This window comes from Pelecanus crispus, chromosome 6, assembly GCF_030463565.1.
Source record: "Pelecanus crispus isolate bPelCri1 chromosome 6, bPelCri1.pri, whole genome shotgun sequence".
In the NCBI taxonomy this organism is placed as follows: Eukaryota; Metazoa; Chordata; class Aves; order Pelecaniformes; family Pelecanidae; genus Pelecanus; species Pelecanus crispus.
In genome coordinates this window covers 30,932,136-30,949,541 of record NC_134648.1, presented here as the reverse complement: position 1 = coordinate 30,949,541, position 17,406 = coordinate 30,932,136, and the positions used below count along the sequence as shown (strand labels likewise).

Sequence of the window (17,406 nt, the reverse complement as noted above, 5' to 3'; positions counted from 1 at the left end):
CCTGAGTGACCCAGTCAGAGGGGAGGACAATGAGATAGAGACCTGGGGAGCAGGAGTTATTTTCCAGTCCACTCCACGCCCTGCACTTTTAAACTTTACCTGCTCTTCTTCCTGCCCAGGGGTGCGCTCCTGCAGCGTGGACAGCGCTCCTGTCACCACCGAGTCCCTCGGGGACGTGTGTGGAGGGTTGCTGGAAGGCATTGAAGACCCCTGGGTGGCAGAGACTGCTGGGTGAACCTTGTAAGCAGATCAACGTTCTGTCTCTTCCCCCTTGCATCTCCCAAGGGTGAACAATTGGAGAGGATGGCTGATCTATCCGTGGAGAAGGGAGCACCTCTGGGAAGGTGATGGTCTGCCATCAAGATTTAAAAGGGAAGGGACAAAGCTACATGCTGGCCCCCTGAATCAAATGCTGTGCATGGAACAATTGCTCTAGCACCTGAAATTATTGCTCCGGACACAGTCATTTACCTGGTGAATCAGAGAGTTCCTTCCCAACCCTGCAGCTTGATAGACCACCGTGCTGCAGAAATGTGCCCCAAAGCTGCGTGGGGGAAAGGAGCAAGGATGGCGGTGGTGATAAGCCCAGCAGAGGGAGGAGGAAGGGTAGTTTTATGGTGCTGAGTCACGGTGTTGCACAGAGGTCTGAGAGCAGAGTAGGCAGGGAGAGAGCAGGAGCAAGAGTGATCAAGGGGAAATCGCACTGCTCTGCGTGTCACTGGCCAGCAGGGTCACTACCTGCAAGCTCTGGGAGCTGAGCTGGCAAAACTTAAACAGAGAGAGTGTGGAGCGGGGGAAGTCTTGATGTTGACTCTCCAGAGAGGCTGTAAAATTGAAGTTATGAAAATAGCAGAGCGTGGCAGAGGGCCACTGAGTTATGTCAACTCCTCACAACCGGAGTTTGAGTTGTGAGCAAAATGTGCTGGGAGTGTCGGATATACTGCATAAAATCACTATGTATTTATGAATCAGGGGCAGGAGATAAGGGAATGACAGACAAACACAGACACCTAACAGTCACTTAAGCTGCTGTAGTACAGGTTTGTTAGTGACCTGCTGTGCCTTTCTCATTTTAGCATGAACTAATGAAAAAAGACTGAGGGGCAATGAAAATACTTGAAATGTGTTTTTACAGAGATGGTTTAATCTGTTGGACTAGGTGGTTGCAATTGCACAATAACTAATTTAGGCTTTCTCAGCAGCTCTTTCAAGGCTGAGAGCTGTTGCTGGACAAGTATTGTGCATAATAAAATGCATTCTGTATTTTATCCCATTTTAGGCACGTCCTGTATCAAGCCTTCTACAAGCATCCCTCATGTACAATAACATAACTGAGCTGTGTGCCCTGTGCTGTGTTTGCATCAGCACAGTCCTGCTGCATGTTGTCTCAGCACCAGTGGGTGCTATAGTTACGGGTATATCCCGGCATCTGTTTCCCCTAATCAGCGGACTGTTTAAAGAGGTAAATGGTGAAGGGCTGGAGATGAACTTGGAACGACTCAAGCGAAGCGCTGCACGGAGCAGCACTCCTCTCACTCAGTCCAGCTCTGAAATTGTTTAGGCTGAAGGGCTCTGCGGTGGCTGTGAAATAGTTTCTATCAGGTGCTAATACAAGGAAACACCAAAGAGTTTCTTAGAGTCAGGAGTCCATTCTTAAAATTGTTTTGTCACATTGCTTTTAAGTGAGTTTGTGCAGTCTTTTAAAACCAAAAGCCAAGTTTAGGCGCAGTCCTCAAGCCAAATCTGTAATCTTGCCATAGCTGGTGCAACTTATGCTGAGAGATGCTAGTTGTACAGTTGGGTCCAAGAACGCTATAGGCTTGTTAAGAGAAAAGGCATTATTTGCCGGTACATTTACAGTCCTGGCATCATCTGTGGTCCTCAAGAGGAATCTTTGAAATTCAGGCTGAGTCTTTACAGCCCAGAAGGATCTCAGAGCTCCTCCTAGTGAGTTCATACACTGTGACTCTGAGATGCTCTCACTTGGTGGGTCAGGCTCGTGAGCAGTCAGTGCACAGCAGCCCTCGGGTAAGGAAATTTTTGGCCAAAGATGTGGGTTAAATCCAGGTCATGTTATGTGTTCAGCTAATTTGCTTGTAGTTTCTTTGGCAAGGACTTGGGGATGTGCACACGTGCATGGATTCACATATGCTTTCCATCTCCTCCTGTGTGGAAGCAGGCACCGCTCCTGTTTTTCCTGTGTAGGATCTGTGATCTATTCTGGTAGCTGCATAGTGCAGTACTGCCTCCAGTAAATATTCGCAGATTTCCTTGTAAGCTGATGCTTTTTTTTCTTTCCTCTCTCCTGTGTGGATACACAAAGGCATGTGTTGTACCTGCTTTACCCTGTGGGATCTACATAATCAGGTCCACGGGTTTTAATGGATTTCAACTCCCTTCTGTCTACGGATACGGTTTCCTGTCTCGTTTTAAGCAGGAAGAGCCGAGTCTTTTTTGGTCTTAGCGTTCCTGCTTGCCCAAGCTTTAGGAAGAGTTCTCTGGCTATTTTCCTGTTTGATTTTTGTGTGTGTTTTGTTTTAAGCAGGACAGAGTGCATGTGTGTATGTAATCCATGTGCTCAATTAAGAGAGGCATCTGTTGGGTTTATTTCACATTGCCGAGGAAGGACTGCAAGCAGGGAGCATCTGCTCAGCTTTTTGTCAATGGCTTGTTTTTCATAATTTGCTCTACAGGGTGAATGTTTGGGGAGGGGGAGGTGGCTTTTTATTTCTGCGTTTCATCTTAAATTTATTTTTATGATAGCCAGGGAAATTGGCTGGGATTTGAAAGTCAATTTTGCTAAGAAAAGAACTGAAGAGGGAGAAACAAAACCATCCAAAGTAAATAGTATTTACGTAACCTTAATAATACACTCAGAAGGACCCTTATAAACCATTATTTGTAGTACTTTTAACGACAACGTAAAAATAATTTGTTTTGGTGCTTTTTTAACGCCAGCTGGGTTTTTTCATTTTGTATTTTTTAAAAAACTGGCAAATTTTGGTTAGGTTTTATTTTGGGGAGAGATAGGAAAGGCATCCAACACTAAGATGCTTTTTTGGCATTTTGTCAACAACAATAACGAAAAAAGTCTGGTTTTAAAATAGAGTAGCAGTGGTTTCCTGTTCCTATAGTTTTTGCTTTTGTGCATTCAGATGTTGGCTGTGTTGCACCTAGTTGATCTAGCGAAAGATTTAAGTGTCTATAAATGTATGTGCTTCAAAGGCTACTGAACCTGCTGGGAGTGTTTTATACAAGTGGGCTTTTTACACTTTTTTTGGTGGAAATGTCCTCCAAAAGGACCATGGAGGATAATGACTTTGTGCTGCCCTGGGAGGACACGGCTGCCAGTATAGCGTAGGGAACTCAGGAGAAAGCCTGATACTCTCCCTAATCCCACAAGTGAAAGACAAATCTTACCCATCGCAATCAAACAAACAAGGATACAATCTTGCAGGTGTAGATACAGATGCTGTGCAAGAGTAACCTGAGTAGGGCAAGATTTGGGTCTTACTGAAAGTATTTAAAGAAATGGGGTTAAAAAAAATAGTAATCATATCTTGTTCTGTAAATGAACCCCAAGCCAGCAGATTTATTAAGCCACGCTGAAATTGTATTAAAGCTGTATCTTCCATTCTACAAGTTGTCATGGAAGAGTGAAGTGTTAATAAAAATAATTTGCCTGGCAGTTTAGTCCCACTCCATAGCAAGAGAATACATACGTGTATGTATATAATTTAAATATTATATATCACAAAATAAATACATGCAACTTTTCTGTCAGATGAATGCCACTCAGCTGAACAACTTTGTTGACATCACTTAACCGTTATAAAAGCAGCTGAAAGCAGTTGGTGTGCAAAATGTAAATGTAGGGCTGACGGCAGGGAGCAGGCAGACAAGCTTACTTCTGGGGTTTCAAGTAACCTTGGCTGTCACAAAACTATGGAACCTGAAGCGTAAAAGGACAAACCACAGTAAACTTCGCAGTAGCAGGAAAGTATTTTCATTGCTTGAAAAAAAAAATAAAATTCAAACTTTGTCATCACATTAAAAACATTACATGAGAAGTAATAAACATATTTACACTTCTGTTTTGATTATAAATATACATTATATACAAAATAATGTTATAAAACGTAGAAAGTTCAGTGCTTCTGATTTTTTTTAAATTACTGAAATACTAGTCTTCAAAATAAACTACAAACAGACAAACTAAAACCCATATTATTGATTTCTGAAGGTCATCTTCAAACTGGTCCTACGTGGTCAGAGCAGAAGGTCAGTAGTGGACATTACGAAGGGGTCTTGTCTGCACAGTTCAAGGCAGTAGATGGGCTAGTCCAGCAACAGGATTTACAAGGGCAGGAATGTTGCTGTCCGAGAGAGAGCACGGTCCAGGTTTTTTCAAAGAGATCTTGTTTCCTCCCTCCTCATTCTGCCCCACCCCACGGTCTCATCTCATTGGTGTCACAGCACTTTCCACCGGGGTGTCCAGTATTATTGCTGTAAGTATGTCTATAAGAATAAAGAACTTCTGCACACATCTGGGTTCCAGGGGCAGGCTTCCCCTTTTCCATGTAGCAGTGGGTGGGTATGAAAGAAACAGGACAAGCCTAGAACCTTCTAACTCTAATCTCTACCTGTCTTGGCAGAGGGCATCTCAGTGGGTGCTTCGCTATTGGGCATGTGGAACCGGGATGAAGGACAGGAGCTGGAGTTTTGCAACCAGGTGGAAAAATGGAAGGGGGGGGGGGGGGGGGGGGGTGTCACACTGCTGCTTCTCCTTCAGAAAGTAACAGCTGCAATTTTGAGACTATTCGCAGTAGAAGGTGGCACCTAATTCAGAAACATGACATAAACCCCCAAATTTGTGTCAAAATAAGGCAGTGGGGAGAGAATGAGGAAGGAGAAGAGAAACAGTAATGTCTATTCACAATCACTGGTAGTGCAAAGGGCATGAAAACAGCTGAGACACCTCAGCACATAAAGGTTCTAGGAGCTGATTGATTTTAAACGCATTTGTAAGGCTTTAAATAGAGCTGGGATCACGCCTCCTCCTCCTCCTTCTCAATGGGGAAGAGGCAGTACACATTCCTTATCACAACTTTTCCTTCTCGAATGTTTAAATCCACAAAAATCCTGTCCCATATTGTGGCTTGGGTCAATCAGTTCTCCAAAGCATCACCAAATGAGATGACATGTAAATTCGGTATTCCTCTTTCCTTCCTCCTCTTGCCCCTTACACAGTCTCCAGTGCATGCAGCAGGAGAGAGGAGACGCAAATAGATGTGTAGCAGGAAGTATCAACCATCCCTGCCCAACACTGTTCAGGTAACTGCAAAAAGAGCAGTCAAGTCTCTGTTTGGGCTTGTTAGATTCTCTTGACACATTTTAGGCACTTCTAAACCCAGAAAAAAATGGAGACCTCATTTATACTGTATCCATTATCTGCATAGCAATGTGTCTTTCTTCACACCTTCCATGGCAACACCTGTGATAGTTAAGTGCCTCCTCATCTACCGGCACCTCCCATAACCAGAGTTCTGGAAAGCCAGGGGTCTGTCCATGAGGAACTGGCCTCAGCATCTTTTAAAAACAAATTAAAACAACAACATTTTTAACCCCTCTCTCTTCCCTCTGCCTCCCCTCTTCTATAGCCAATGAGATTTCTGGTATCAAACTTCAAACAAGGGCAGTAAGAAAAAAAAGGTGTATTGCATCTTTCAGTAAATTCACAGTCTGTCCAGTTCACCCAGTTCCATCCTCCGCCTGAGAGCAGCAAGTTGCATGTAATTAAAAACAGTCCAATCCAGTTCTGAATTGTAAACAATGCAGCAGGAACGTCCATCTACTGGCATTACCAAATCTGAGGTGCAAATGGGCTGATCTTCAGTCTTATACCTGTCAGGATAGAAAATAATACCAGGAATGAGAAGGAAGCACAGCATACAGAGTACTGCAGAACTAACAAACTGTAATTTGAGTATGCAAAACCAAAGCAGTTTAAGCCAGACATTACTGCAGTTTAACTGTCAGCATTCAATGTTTTTGGCTGGGGCCACAGACAAAGAATCACCAGCAAAAAACCAGTCATCTGTATGACGAGTAGCCTCTCTACCTGGCCTGAGGGGAAGAACGCTTACAAATCTGGGTGCTTAACATTAGTTGCCTGTAAAAAGCATATGGTATAGTTAAATAACTTGTGTTCAGAAGCATTAAGCCTGAATGATGTGGGGAGAGGTTTCAGGGGCTGTCATTCTGAAAACAAAAACACTTCTGGAGATGCCTGATGTAACTCTGGGAGTCTAACTTTGGTCAGCAAGATCTTCAAAGGAAGATATGGTATTTAGGTCAGTTAATGGGAATGAAGCGTCTAGCTGTCATTTGTATCTTTCAAAATCCTTTCACTTAGTCTTAAACTTTTAGTATTGTTGGTTGACTTGTGTTCCAGCTTGCCTTCAAGAGGAAATCTGATATCCACCTTGGCAAGGGAGACAGAATCCTGCAGATCTGACTTCACAGATCACTGCTATATGGCACAGCAAGCTTCTCTTTCCTGGAGTTTGAAGCTAGTCCTAAAGATGGCTACACTGAAGAAGGCAGGTATTGGTCAATGTCAAATTGCCTTTAACTTCCATTGAGCCTTTTTCCAAAGGGTCAGTAATTCTTCAGGCATTGGTTGGTTCCTCAATGGCTGCTTTTTAAGGTCTTTAAAGTTCAATGTTAGGCCTTTCCTTTTTCATGTATCTGTCCTCTGAGTTTTCAATATAACATCAAAATCTAGATGTGTTTATCAATAGCAGCATTAACTTCTGTTAGAGAATATATAGCTGGAGCTTAAACACCAAGAGGTTGAAATGACCTTATTACAGACTTCCTAAATGGCTGTTATGCCTATCCACTAACACATTCAGCTACCTTCCATCTTCTGCTGGAAATCTGTAGCTTTGCCTTTCCACAGAACACAGATTATCCATTGCAGTCATGGGAAGAAGCATGGCTTTACATCAATGGGCCTATGAACGATGATTATTTCCATTTTTGCTGACTACCTATTTAAGAGAAAATAATCCTACAACGTGCTGAATTTTTATGGGCGGATGTTCTGTGTTTTCATCTCCTGCTGACTTATCTAAGCTCAAAATCTCTGGTTTAATAAAATCAGAGCTGCTAATTTCTTTATTTTCCCCACCATATGTTCTGTGTGGGCCACAGAAGAGGAGATGTGAATGCTGGGAAGCATCGGGATCCCCAGAAACAGAGTAACCTTCTCAGATGCAATTCTAAAGGACAATTTACCCTTTTACTTTGTGAATTTATGCCTGTCCACCTGCGTACTTACTTACCTCTGTGGCTATGATGCACTCATTCCTTTCTTCTGTTATCACAAAGACGGACTGGTACATTGAATCCCTTGGAGAGCATATCGCTGATATCCTACATTCCGGCTTTTCACTAAGGCAGGGCAAAGAGAAAAGAATGTTAGTTGACTACTAACAAGCCTGACTCTCAAAATCTACCACGAATATGGAGGGGTGGAATGAGATAGCCATGAAGGTGTGTGTGGGAGGGGAGTGCAGAGGACGAAGTTTCATGTGTTCTTATGATGGCAGGACATTATACTAGAAAAGTGGAAGTAAGGAATAGCTACTGTCTTCCTATGCTTCTGTCATGTCCAACCTAACAGCGTTCTCCTCAGATCCCTCAGTGTTAACAGCCACAAGCAGATCCCAGACAAGACTTTCAGTACATGTATCAGAAGACTGATGAGCCAGTGAATACCTGCCCTTTTCTTTTTTTGAAAAAGAGGAGTTATTTTAACTCTGTTGTGCTTCTCAGTAAGCAGATCATTTTGCCTTCTCAATAAGCAAAATACTTATTATTAATCACTATATGCCTTAACTGCTGTTCCTCCAAGATCTATTGAGGAAGGAAAGACACTTCTTGCTTTCATTACTGACCTAGCTCCTCCCGTTCCCCTTCACAGTACCCATGCTAGCAGCACCCTGCACAAACACTCAATTAAACTGGCTTAGCTAAGGATACCACTTGGCCGTGACACACGTACTCCGATATGAAGATTCCTCGCTTTGCTCTGGTTTGGTTTGTATATTATCTGCTTGGGGTTTCTTTTTTTCCCCATATTTTCCTCATCTGCTTCTAGGTCGGTGTGAAGATGAGGGGCCTTAAGAAAGACCAGAAGGAAGACCGCATGCTTACCTGTGTAGTCGGAGGGGAGACTTTTCTCCTAAACACTTTTCACTTTTGTAATATTTATCTTCCTGTGTCCCTCTACTTGTCAGGTCTTTTACCAGATTGTAGTCCAGTTTATGATTCTTGGGTTTGTAGTTTGATTTCTCCAGCCCACAGTCCACTTCAAGGTCTTTATTTTTATTGGTGTTTTTGAGCTGGGAAGCTGGAATGAGATTGTCCTTCTGGAAGTCAGACAGGTTGTTCATTGTCTCCAAGTCCTGCTCTGGGTGCATCCTCATCTGCCTGATGACCATTGCTATCATGCAGAACAGTATGAGCAAAGCCACCAGCCCCACCCCCATGGATATAGCAATCCAGGGGACTGGTTTAGGAGGAAGTGTAACGGGCACTGAATAAACCGGCAATTCGCAACGGTTGCCCATGAAGCCAGAAGGACAGTAGCAGACAAAGTTGGCGCTATAAAGTCCGCTGTAGCATGTGCCTCCATTCTCACATGGCCCAGAAGCACACTCATCTCTGGTTTTGATGTCACAGTTCCTGCCACTGTAGCCTGGCAAGCACGTGCAGGTGTAATCGTTGATCAGGTCATGACAAGTTCCCCCATTGGAACATGGGTTTCTGGCACAATCATTGATGTTTATTTCACATTTCTGACCAGAGAAACCAGCCCGACAACGACACACACGAATCTGACCAAGGTAAAAGCAATTGCCATCTGAGGGAAAAAGAGTAAAATAAAAAAAAAAATTAGTCTGTAATGTACTTCACTCAGAAACCTAAACCTCTCCCCGGTTAGCATTTTATACTATTTCAAGAAGAGGGAGGTTATTTTACAAAACAACCGCACATCTAAAAGTTCCTTCTAGTTTACCTAATTGTATCACCATGCCTTAAAAATATGCCCTTTCTAAATATGTAGTAAAGTTAATTTACTTAATTCTGCCATCTTCCCCATCACATGATAAAGCTTGTGTATTGTTTTGTTGCACAGAAAATGCCAGTGAAAGCACCCCCCCAGCAAGAGACTAAAATTAGGGTAGTTGTGGAATACAGTGGGGGGAGAGGGACTAATGTGTTAGAGGAAGAGTAGAGGTCAGATTGGATTTCTATCACTTCTGCACTGAAAAGCACTAACGAGTCAGACACACGAGATTTTTTTGATAAAAAGACTCACCATTTGCACACGGGTTGCTTGTGCACCTGTCTACTTTTTTTTCACAGTTTGACCCTGTGAAGCCAAAAGGGCAAACACAAGTGTAGCTGGCCCCTTGTTCTTTTTCCAAGCACGTGCCACCGTTAAAGCACGGAGAATCTATACACGTCAAAGCGCTGTGCTCACAGTGAGTGCCATAGTAGCCAGGGGGGCACAGGCAGTGATAACCGTTCTCCATATCCTGCAAAACACATTAAGCCACTGTTATTTGATGGCACCAAACGATAGCTGCTTGCACGTTGCCTTTTGGTCGGCAGCAAGCACGGTTCAGTCCCTTCTCATCCACACTCTGATGTGGCAAAAGCCACAGAGAGTAAGTAACTGCAGGCTGGACTGTGAGGGACAGAGCTGTGAATTGGCCGTACTCAGAGCGTAGGAGTAATCATGCAGCTGCACAAGCAGAGCAGATGCAGTTGTAGGGAGCCTACAGGCTGCTAGAGAAAAACATTACTAACACCACTACTGCCTAATGGGATCCCCAAGGCCCTCCCAGAGCAGAACAGCATGTGTTGCCCTACGCAGCCATGATCAGGCCATTTATCCCCGGCATGAGAGCCCTTTATTTCTTTACAAGGGCTTAGGTTGCTTTGCCATGGGTAAATCCCGCCACTTAGATCACAACTAAACTGTTTCTTGTTTCCAAGTACTGTATGTCCAAGACCTTAGGAGAAGGGAGCTAGGGTCTTGCGCCATTAGCTTTAATCTAAATGTGCATCAGATTACATTTGATATCTATAATCGATCAGTCTTTATCAGCAGATAGAATCAATCATTGACTGGGTCCAAAAACACACTGAAACACTAGACTGCAAGAAACTAAAAACGCAGAACCCTGTTTCACAGAAAGTGTTTCAGTTGATTGCGCTCCTATTGTCTGACACTACACTCCCATAGCAGAAAGCAGTTCTTTTATTTGTTATTAAAATACAGACTTAGCGCATTTCTGTATGAACCTTGGTTTAAGAAGCTTATTTTTCACAGATCTGCTCCCTCATCAACCTTGGATCTTGCCAAGCTCTCATAATGGCTGCCACAGAAACCTAAGGATCAGTTGACTAGTTCTAATCTAGATGATACATCTCCTCCTGTAACAGACTTCCTCCCCTGACACCTCTCGGGAAGGGTTCAGTATGATAGTTGCGAGTGTCAGTAATGAACCTGTGTACTATCGAATTCCCATTATGTTGTTACAGAACCATTTCTGAAAAGGTATACTGGCGCTTGCTTCACACAAAGACTTTACATTTAAAATGCCCTTACCGTGCAACTACCGCCGTTCCTACAGGGATTGCTGTCACACTCGCTGATCTCATGTTCGCAGTCAACACCGGTAAAGCCAGGTTTGCATGAACACGTGTAGCTGCCCTGGCCAGTGTTCATGCAAGTTGCTCCGTTTTTGCATGGTCTATGGTGAGTGCAGTAGTTCAGATCTGCAAAGATACCAGGAGTTAGAGAAAACATCTTTGACAGCTGGGAAAAGACATTCATACAAAAACACTTTAGTCAACAAAAAAAGACAGAATTTGCAATGAAGTATTTCATTTTGCTATCAATAGGAATACTGGAGATGATTATCCAGATGATTATATCAGTAATAATCAGATGTTTCAGATTATCATCGATTTTAGCTATTTCTCTACATTCATCACTGTAATAGGTGAGCTCTGAATTTTGAGAGAACCGGCAAAGCACTTTCTTAGTGCTTTGGCATACTCTCCCTTTTTTGCGTGCGTAAACCCCGTTAGCTGCAATGGGATTTAGATGCCAAGTTGGAAAACGAACTTCCTCGGTGTGTGTTCTCCAAAAGACACGCCATGGCACTATAGGCACTTTGTGCACAACATGTCACATCCTAAACCAGTGAGCCCCATCATTAAAAGGTGTGCTCCGAGGCACGTTCTGGGGAGGCAGGGAGGAAATAAAGATGTTTTGCCTTGGAGATTTAAACAAACATTAGAAATCTTTTATTGTTTATTTACTGTGCTCTCTTGTTATGAATGTTAGTAGTTTAAACTGTCTAAATGCTCTGCCAAGCTTGATACTCCTTTTTTCTTTTTTTCCTTTACATTTGAGACAGAGGTTAAGTACACAAGTTCATAGGACATAAGTAGAAAATCTTTATTATCTCTATAAATACCACAGAGTAATTGGAATACAACTGGTTAATAGATAACTACAAGCAGAAAAAAATCTGCAACTTTACTTTTTCTGCCTAATTCAGACTTCGCCATCTTAATCCTGTAACTGTCTTGAAAACACTTAGCTTGCTTTGAGTACTTAATGATCTCAGTGCCAGCGGTGCATATATGGCCTTGAGGACATGACTGCTCAGCTGGCTACGGTTCAGTGATTCAATGGGTTGAATAGGTGGAAGTGGTCTGGTGTACCTTAAAATGGAACCTGTACTTTTCATTCTTGCTTACATGATTTTTCTCTCATGCTCCAGACTTATCACATGAGTTAACTTCCTTGTATGCAAAATAAGGAAGGCCCAAATGATGGTGTTTACTGCTGCTGGAAACTGTTTAGTAAATTGTTATAGTTGTACAGGGAATAAGTTAAACTTAGCTTGAGCAGGCAGAAAACTTGCCTGTTCAGTGCTCATCCAGGTTGTTGGGGTTTTTTTCCCAGGAGAAAAACTGCATGTACCAAAAAGGTTCGCTTGTTCCCAAATTACTACAATTATTGGTGTGTAAGATGGCCGTGGTACAAACCAACGCCGATGAACATGTGCCTTGCGGAAATTTAATGCTGGATCTGATGGATCAGATTCCTTTGTCCAGTACTGAGGAGTACCCAATCTAGAGCCATAAGCACAACCTTCAGAACTAACCTTGATCACAGAAGAGGCCACCCCATCCTTCATCGCATATGCACTGCCATTGTGTCTTACAAGTCCCGTGGCGGCAGCCTATATGGGGAATGCATTCATCACAGTAGCGGCCTTGCCAACCGGGACGACAGCTAAAAGAAAAGTCCAATTAAAACATTAATGACATGGAAAAGAGTTTAAGTTTCTATTACAAGGTGACGTTTTAACTGTAGTTCAGATCGCAATTGCCATCTACTCACATGCACTCCCCAGGCTTGTTGCAATATCCATTCTGTTCAGTGCATCCAGACAGACAGATGGCTGTAGGGAGAACATAAAAAAGCGGAAATGTTTAGCTAAATACACATGGCACTACAGAATACATTTTTAAAAGGGGAATGCCAGCTTTTTTTTTAAAAAAAGGCACTTTGAAAACCAGGTTTGCACTTTCACAGCTTTGTTTTAAAAATTCTCAGTACAGTGAGTTCTGGAGCAGGAGGAAATAAACAAGGAGAGCCAACATTTGACAGGTTGTCCTTTAGTTTTTCTGTTTATACAACAAACATGAACTCTTGCAACTCGTGCTAGAAAAGGAGCAAGAAGAGGTGGCTTTGGCTTGTGCTAACGAAAGACTGAAAAAAACCCAACGGGACCCCAAGCCCACAGTAAAGATTCCCACTCCTGTACCGCAACACCCGTCTCATCATCTCTGGCAGCAGGAATGGTGGAAGCATTTGGTGTGGGTAAGCTGCTAGCATTGCAACTTGGAATAGGTATCGCTGATTCGGGGATACCAGCCAAGATCCTTTCTCTGCTAGCTCCTTCACTGCTCGCAGAGGTGAAGCACAGCATTGGTAGCTGCAGCAAAAGGGGCGAAAGCCCTCAGCGTGGAGCTTTCTCTCTCCAGGCAGGGAGCGGAAAGGACAGCAAGAAAACATGGCCGCAAGCGCCTGCCGGGTGACCGTGCGCAATGCTTTGCCGTAGTCTTGTCACAGCCACCTTGTTCTAAGGACTGACCGCAAAGACAGCTACGACCGGGGTCAGGCCAGCTGGGGGGAACCGGACAAGGGGACGCGCTTTTGGGCCCCGGGTCCCTTGGTCAAATAAGCTCCCTGACGCCTTGGGGGGGGGGGGGGGGGGCTGCGCTTTCCCGAAGGCCTCTTGAGCGTCAGCCCCGTCCCCGGCGGAGGCCCCCTCAGCGCAGGCGAGGGCCGAGGGGCGCCAGCGCGGGTGCCGCGCCTCAGCGCGCCGAGGCCTCCCCGAGCGTTACCGGCCCCCCCCCCTCCCCGCAGCCGCTGCCGGCGGCGCCCCGCGGCTGCCGCCCCGCGGCGGGGCACTTACGCTCGGTGCAGTACTCGCCGGTCCAGCCGGGCAGGCAGGCCAGGCTGCCGTCCGCCTCGCAGACGTAGTGGCCGAAGCGGTCGTCGCGGCGCTTGCAGAGGCGGGAGCAGCTCTCGCCGTAGTAGTTCTCGCTGCAGACCACCCGGTAGGAGTAGCGCAGCTGGGTCAGCGGGCCGCTCTGCACGTCCTGCGACCAGTCCTCGCCCACCGACAGCGACCGCTGGATCGACATCTCGCTGATGAGCCAGTCCTCCGAGGGCGGCCGGGAGCCTGCGGGAGAGCGGCCCCCGCGTCAGCGGCCGGCGGACACCGCCCGCCACCGACCCCCCCCCCCCCCGCCGCGAAAACCGCCCGCCCCTGCCCCGCCGGAGGGGAGTCCCGCCTATGGCAGACCTATATACATGCATAGGTGTGTGCGCATACGTTGTGTGTAAGGGTACGCCCCGCCGCGGCGAGGCGGCCAGCGGGCTGCGCCGGGCGGGAGCGCTAAGCCCGGCCGAGGGGGGCTCAGCCGAGGGGCCTTTGAGAGCGAGGGCTGCCGTGAAATATCCTTTTCCTCTCCGCTCAGAAAAACATCCCAAAGCCATTATTCCTTTCCAAAGGGCGGAATTCGAGCAAGGTGTAAAATACAGGAAAAGGCGGCCGGGGCTCGCTGGCAGCCTCCCGGCTTTCTCACCGCAGCCCGCCTCGCTTTCCCACGCCAAAAATAAACCGGAGGAAACGCAATTGTGTTGGAGATTAGGCCGGGGCAGAATCAAAGCGGCCCCTGATGGATATCGTTGGGGGACCGGCTCCTGATGGTGGGATAAAGCCGGCCCTGAAGTTATGGTATAAACAGCTGAGCCGGGGGCGGCCGTTAACCGTTTCGGGATGGGGGGGGGGGGGGGGGGGAAAGAGGGGAGAAAGGCGCGCGGGGGGCGCTCCCGCCGCGCGGGCGCCCCCTGCCGGCGGCGCGCGGCCGTAGTCACCTTCCGGCAGGTAGTTGGCGGGCGCGTGCCAGGCCTGGATGATGAGGGAGAAGGTGCCCTGCGGGGGGAGAAAGCAGCGTCAGCCCGGCGCCCCGCCGCACCCCGGCACCCCGGCCCGGACCCCGCATCGGCACTCTCCCCGCGGCTACGCGCTTCCCTCTCTCCCTCCTACAGACCGCGGATACACACACACCCCCCCCACCCCCCGCCCCCTTTTGCTTTTATTTCTCTTAGCAACATCTATTATCCCAAGTGTTTCAGGGCTGGATGCGCTTTTTCATCGCTTCCCCCCCCCCCCCCCCCTCTTTTTTTTTAAAGGAAGTTCTGGAAATAAGTCTAAAGGCGAAAGTAGTTTGTTTACGTTACAGATTAACAGCGCGCTGCGATTAGCCTTCCCTTGCCGCCCTCCTGCCCCACCGTCGCAATCGGGTTTAAAGTGGAATCTCACCGGCCACGTGAAGTTAAAGGGCAACTTAATGGGGCTGTCAAATCTCTCTGTATCCTTGATGCTGAAGGAGTTTATTCCCAGAACCGGGGTGATGATGCTGCCGAAAGTGCAGGCGCCCGGGGAGACCACTGCCTGAAAATGCTTCAAACAAACGCGAAAGAAGGTCCTGCAGTGGGGGGAGCAGGGCTCCCCGCTGGCCAGAGACCCGTGGCTATTCACGAATTCGTGCAGCTCCAGCTGGAAGACGCCAGAGCCGGACACCCTCTGCACAAAGGGGAGACACACAAAATAGCCAAATCAGACCTTACCCCGGCTTTGCCATGCAAACTTGCTTCCATCACCCGCTTTACATTTCGCGAACCCTTTTTTTTTTTTTTTTTTTTTTTGCGATGTGCGATTACCTGCTGCAAAATCATTAACAGAAACGTCAAGCCAAAGATGCGCAAGGCTGTCATCCTTGTCTTATTCAAGCTTCCAGTTCTCAGTGGGTTTAGTTTTCCTCTTGTATTCCTCAAATGGTCCAAGCAAGCGCCTCTCGGTTGAGGGAGAAAAGAGAGGCGTCACGGCGATTCTCCTGGAGCAACCTGCTCTTCCAAATATTTCCCCGAGCACCAGCAGAAATCGGAAGGTAAAATCCAGGTGTCGATCCGTCCCCCTTCTGGGAATTAATCCTGCAGCCAACCGCCGACCTCTGGTCGCTGTCGTCGCCTTTATAAACTCCAAAGCCGGGTGGGTTTGGTGAGAGACGCGGAGGGGAGTGCTTAGCGTGGAACCGCTCCTCCTTCAACCGGTGCTCACAGCGCTCAGTAAATGGAAAACTTGCTTCCCTTCGAGCTGTTTATATAGTTGCCTCGCATCCTCACAAGCTCATTATGTAAACTGTCAGTCAGACTCACGGCCGATCCCTCCCCTTTTCCATCTTTCCTTTCTGGAAAAAAAAAAAAAAAAAAAAGAACCAAATGTTGCGGAGAGCCCTCGTATCCAGCATTAATACCCTGCTGCCGCTGCCGCGCTGACCGCCGAGGAGCCGAGCTGATTACTGGCAAGCCGAGCATCTGTTGAGATATTTACGGCGCTCACCCTGGGAGAGTTCCCTCGAAAATCAGGCGCCTCTCCACCGAGCAGCCTTCCAGAGCGGCCGAACAATAGAGGATGAAATGTTTAAAAAACACGCTTGTTTGTTTGTTTTCTTCTCCCCCCCCCCCCAACCCGGTCCGATCGCTAGGTGCGTGCCCGCCCGCCCTCGCCGCTCGCCGCTCCCCGGGACGGGACGGGACGGGACGGGGCGGGACGGGGCAGCGCGGCGCTGCGCCCCGCAGCCGCGGCCGGGCCGGCGGGCAGGAGCTGCCCTGCCCGGGGAGGGCTGGCCCCGGCTGGAAAGCAAAAGCAAAAGAGCGCCGGCTCGCCGGGCGGGCTCCCGGGACGGCCCCGCCGCCGCCTGCGGGGCGCAGCGGCTCCCTGCGGGGGCGGCCCTGCCGCAGGGCCCGGCGCACCGGCTGCCGCCCCCGGCCTTGTTCCTGCCCCCGGCTAAGGGCGCTGCGCCGAAACGCGCCCGAGGGAGGGGGCGAGGGCAGGGAGACGGGCCGCGGCGGGGACCTGCAGGCCGCCCTTCCCAAATCGGTGGCAAACGAGCGCTTGAAGGGAGGCGGCCGAGGCTGGCGGCGGGGACGGAGCCCGGCTGCCCTGCTGCTGCCCCCCCAAAACACAGGGGCAAGGGGAGGGAAGACGCGGGCGCTGGCAGGCAAGCGGGGCGGGAGCGGGGGCGGCGGGGGGCCCCGCCAAGCTGCCGGGCAAGCGGCCGGTGCCGGGCTGCAGCCGGGCCGCGGTCTGGCGTGTGCCCGTAAAGCCCTTGGCCTGATTGCAGCCTGCGCTCATTGTTGGGTCGCGTGTCCCTCATTAGAGCCAAGCACAGAGAAGGCCTTTCATGTGGCTTTTTATTTCAGCTTGTTAAATGGCTGGGAGGCCGGGGGGGGGGAGGGAGAGAGAGATAAACCCTCAGCTGTATGGTAATGAGGCCTTGCCACCTTTATGCCAGCGCCCGGCTGGCGAGGCCGCCGACCTTCCCGGCGTGGATCACCTGGGGAGCAGCGCCCGGCGCTGCCGGCCGCCCCTCCGCTTCCGCGCCCGCCCGGAGGGGCTTTTCTGGCAGCGTTAACGCCCCGCTCCGGGCTCTTTTGGGGGGCAGTGGAGAAGGAAAGCCGGGGACCCGGCCGCTTCGGGGGGCGAGGCGGCGTGGGGGAGGGCGTCCCCGGCCCCGCCGCTTCCCCGTGCGTTTCCAACAAGGCGGCCGCTTTTCCGAGAGCCCGGCTTCGGCCCGCGGTGCGGTCAGGGCCCGTCTGCGGCCAAACGCCCGCGGGCGGCCCGGGAGGGCACGGCGCGGCTCCCGCGGGGAAGCAGCTGAGCTTTG

General features: G+C 48.4%; 1 protein-coding gene across 1 annotated transcript; it reads right to left on the bottom strand.

The window, feature by feature from the left end:
* Nucleotides 1-7,319: 7,319 nt before the first annotated feature.
* Nucleotides 7,320-15,454, bottom strand: DLL4 (delta like canonical Notch ligand 4). The gene is made up of 10 exons (XM_075712703.1): nt 15,401-15,454; nt 15,000-15,263; nt 14,552-14,609; nt 13,584-13,853; nt 12,503-12,563; nt 12,264-12,394; nt 10,691-10,860; nt 9,392-9,611; nt 8,224-8,932; nt 7,320-7,458 (listed from the first exon to the last, which is right to left on the bottom strand). The coding sequence occupies exons 1-10, from the start codon at nt 15,452-15,454 to the stop codon at nt 7,320-7,322; spliced, it is 2,076 nt and encodes a 691-aa protein (XP_075568818.1).
* Nucleotides 15,455-17,406: the final 1,952 nt, after the last annotated feature.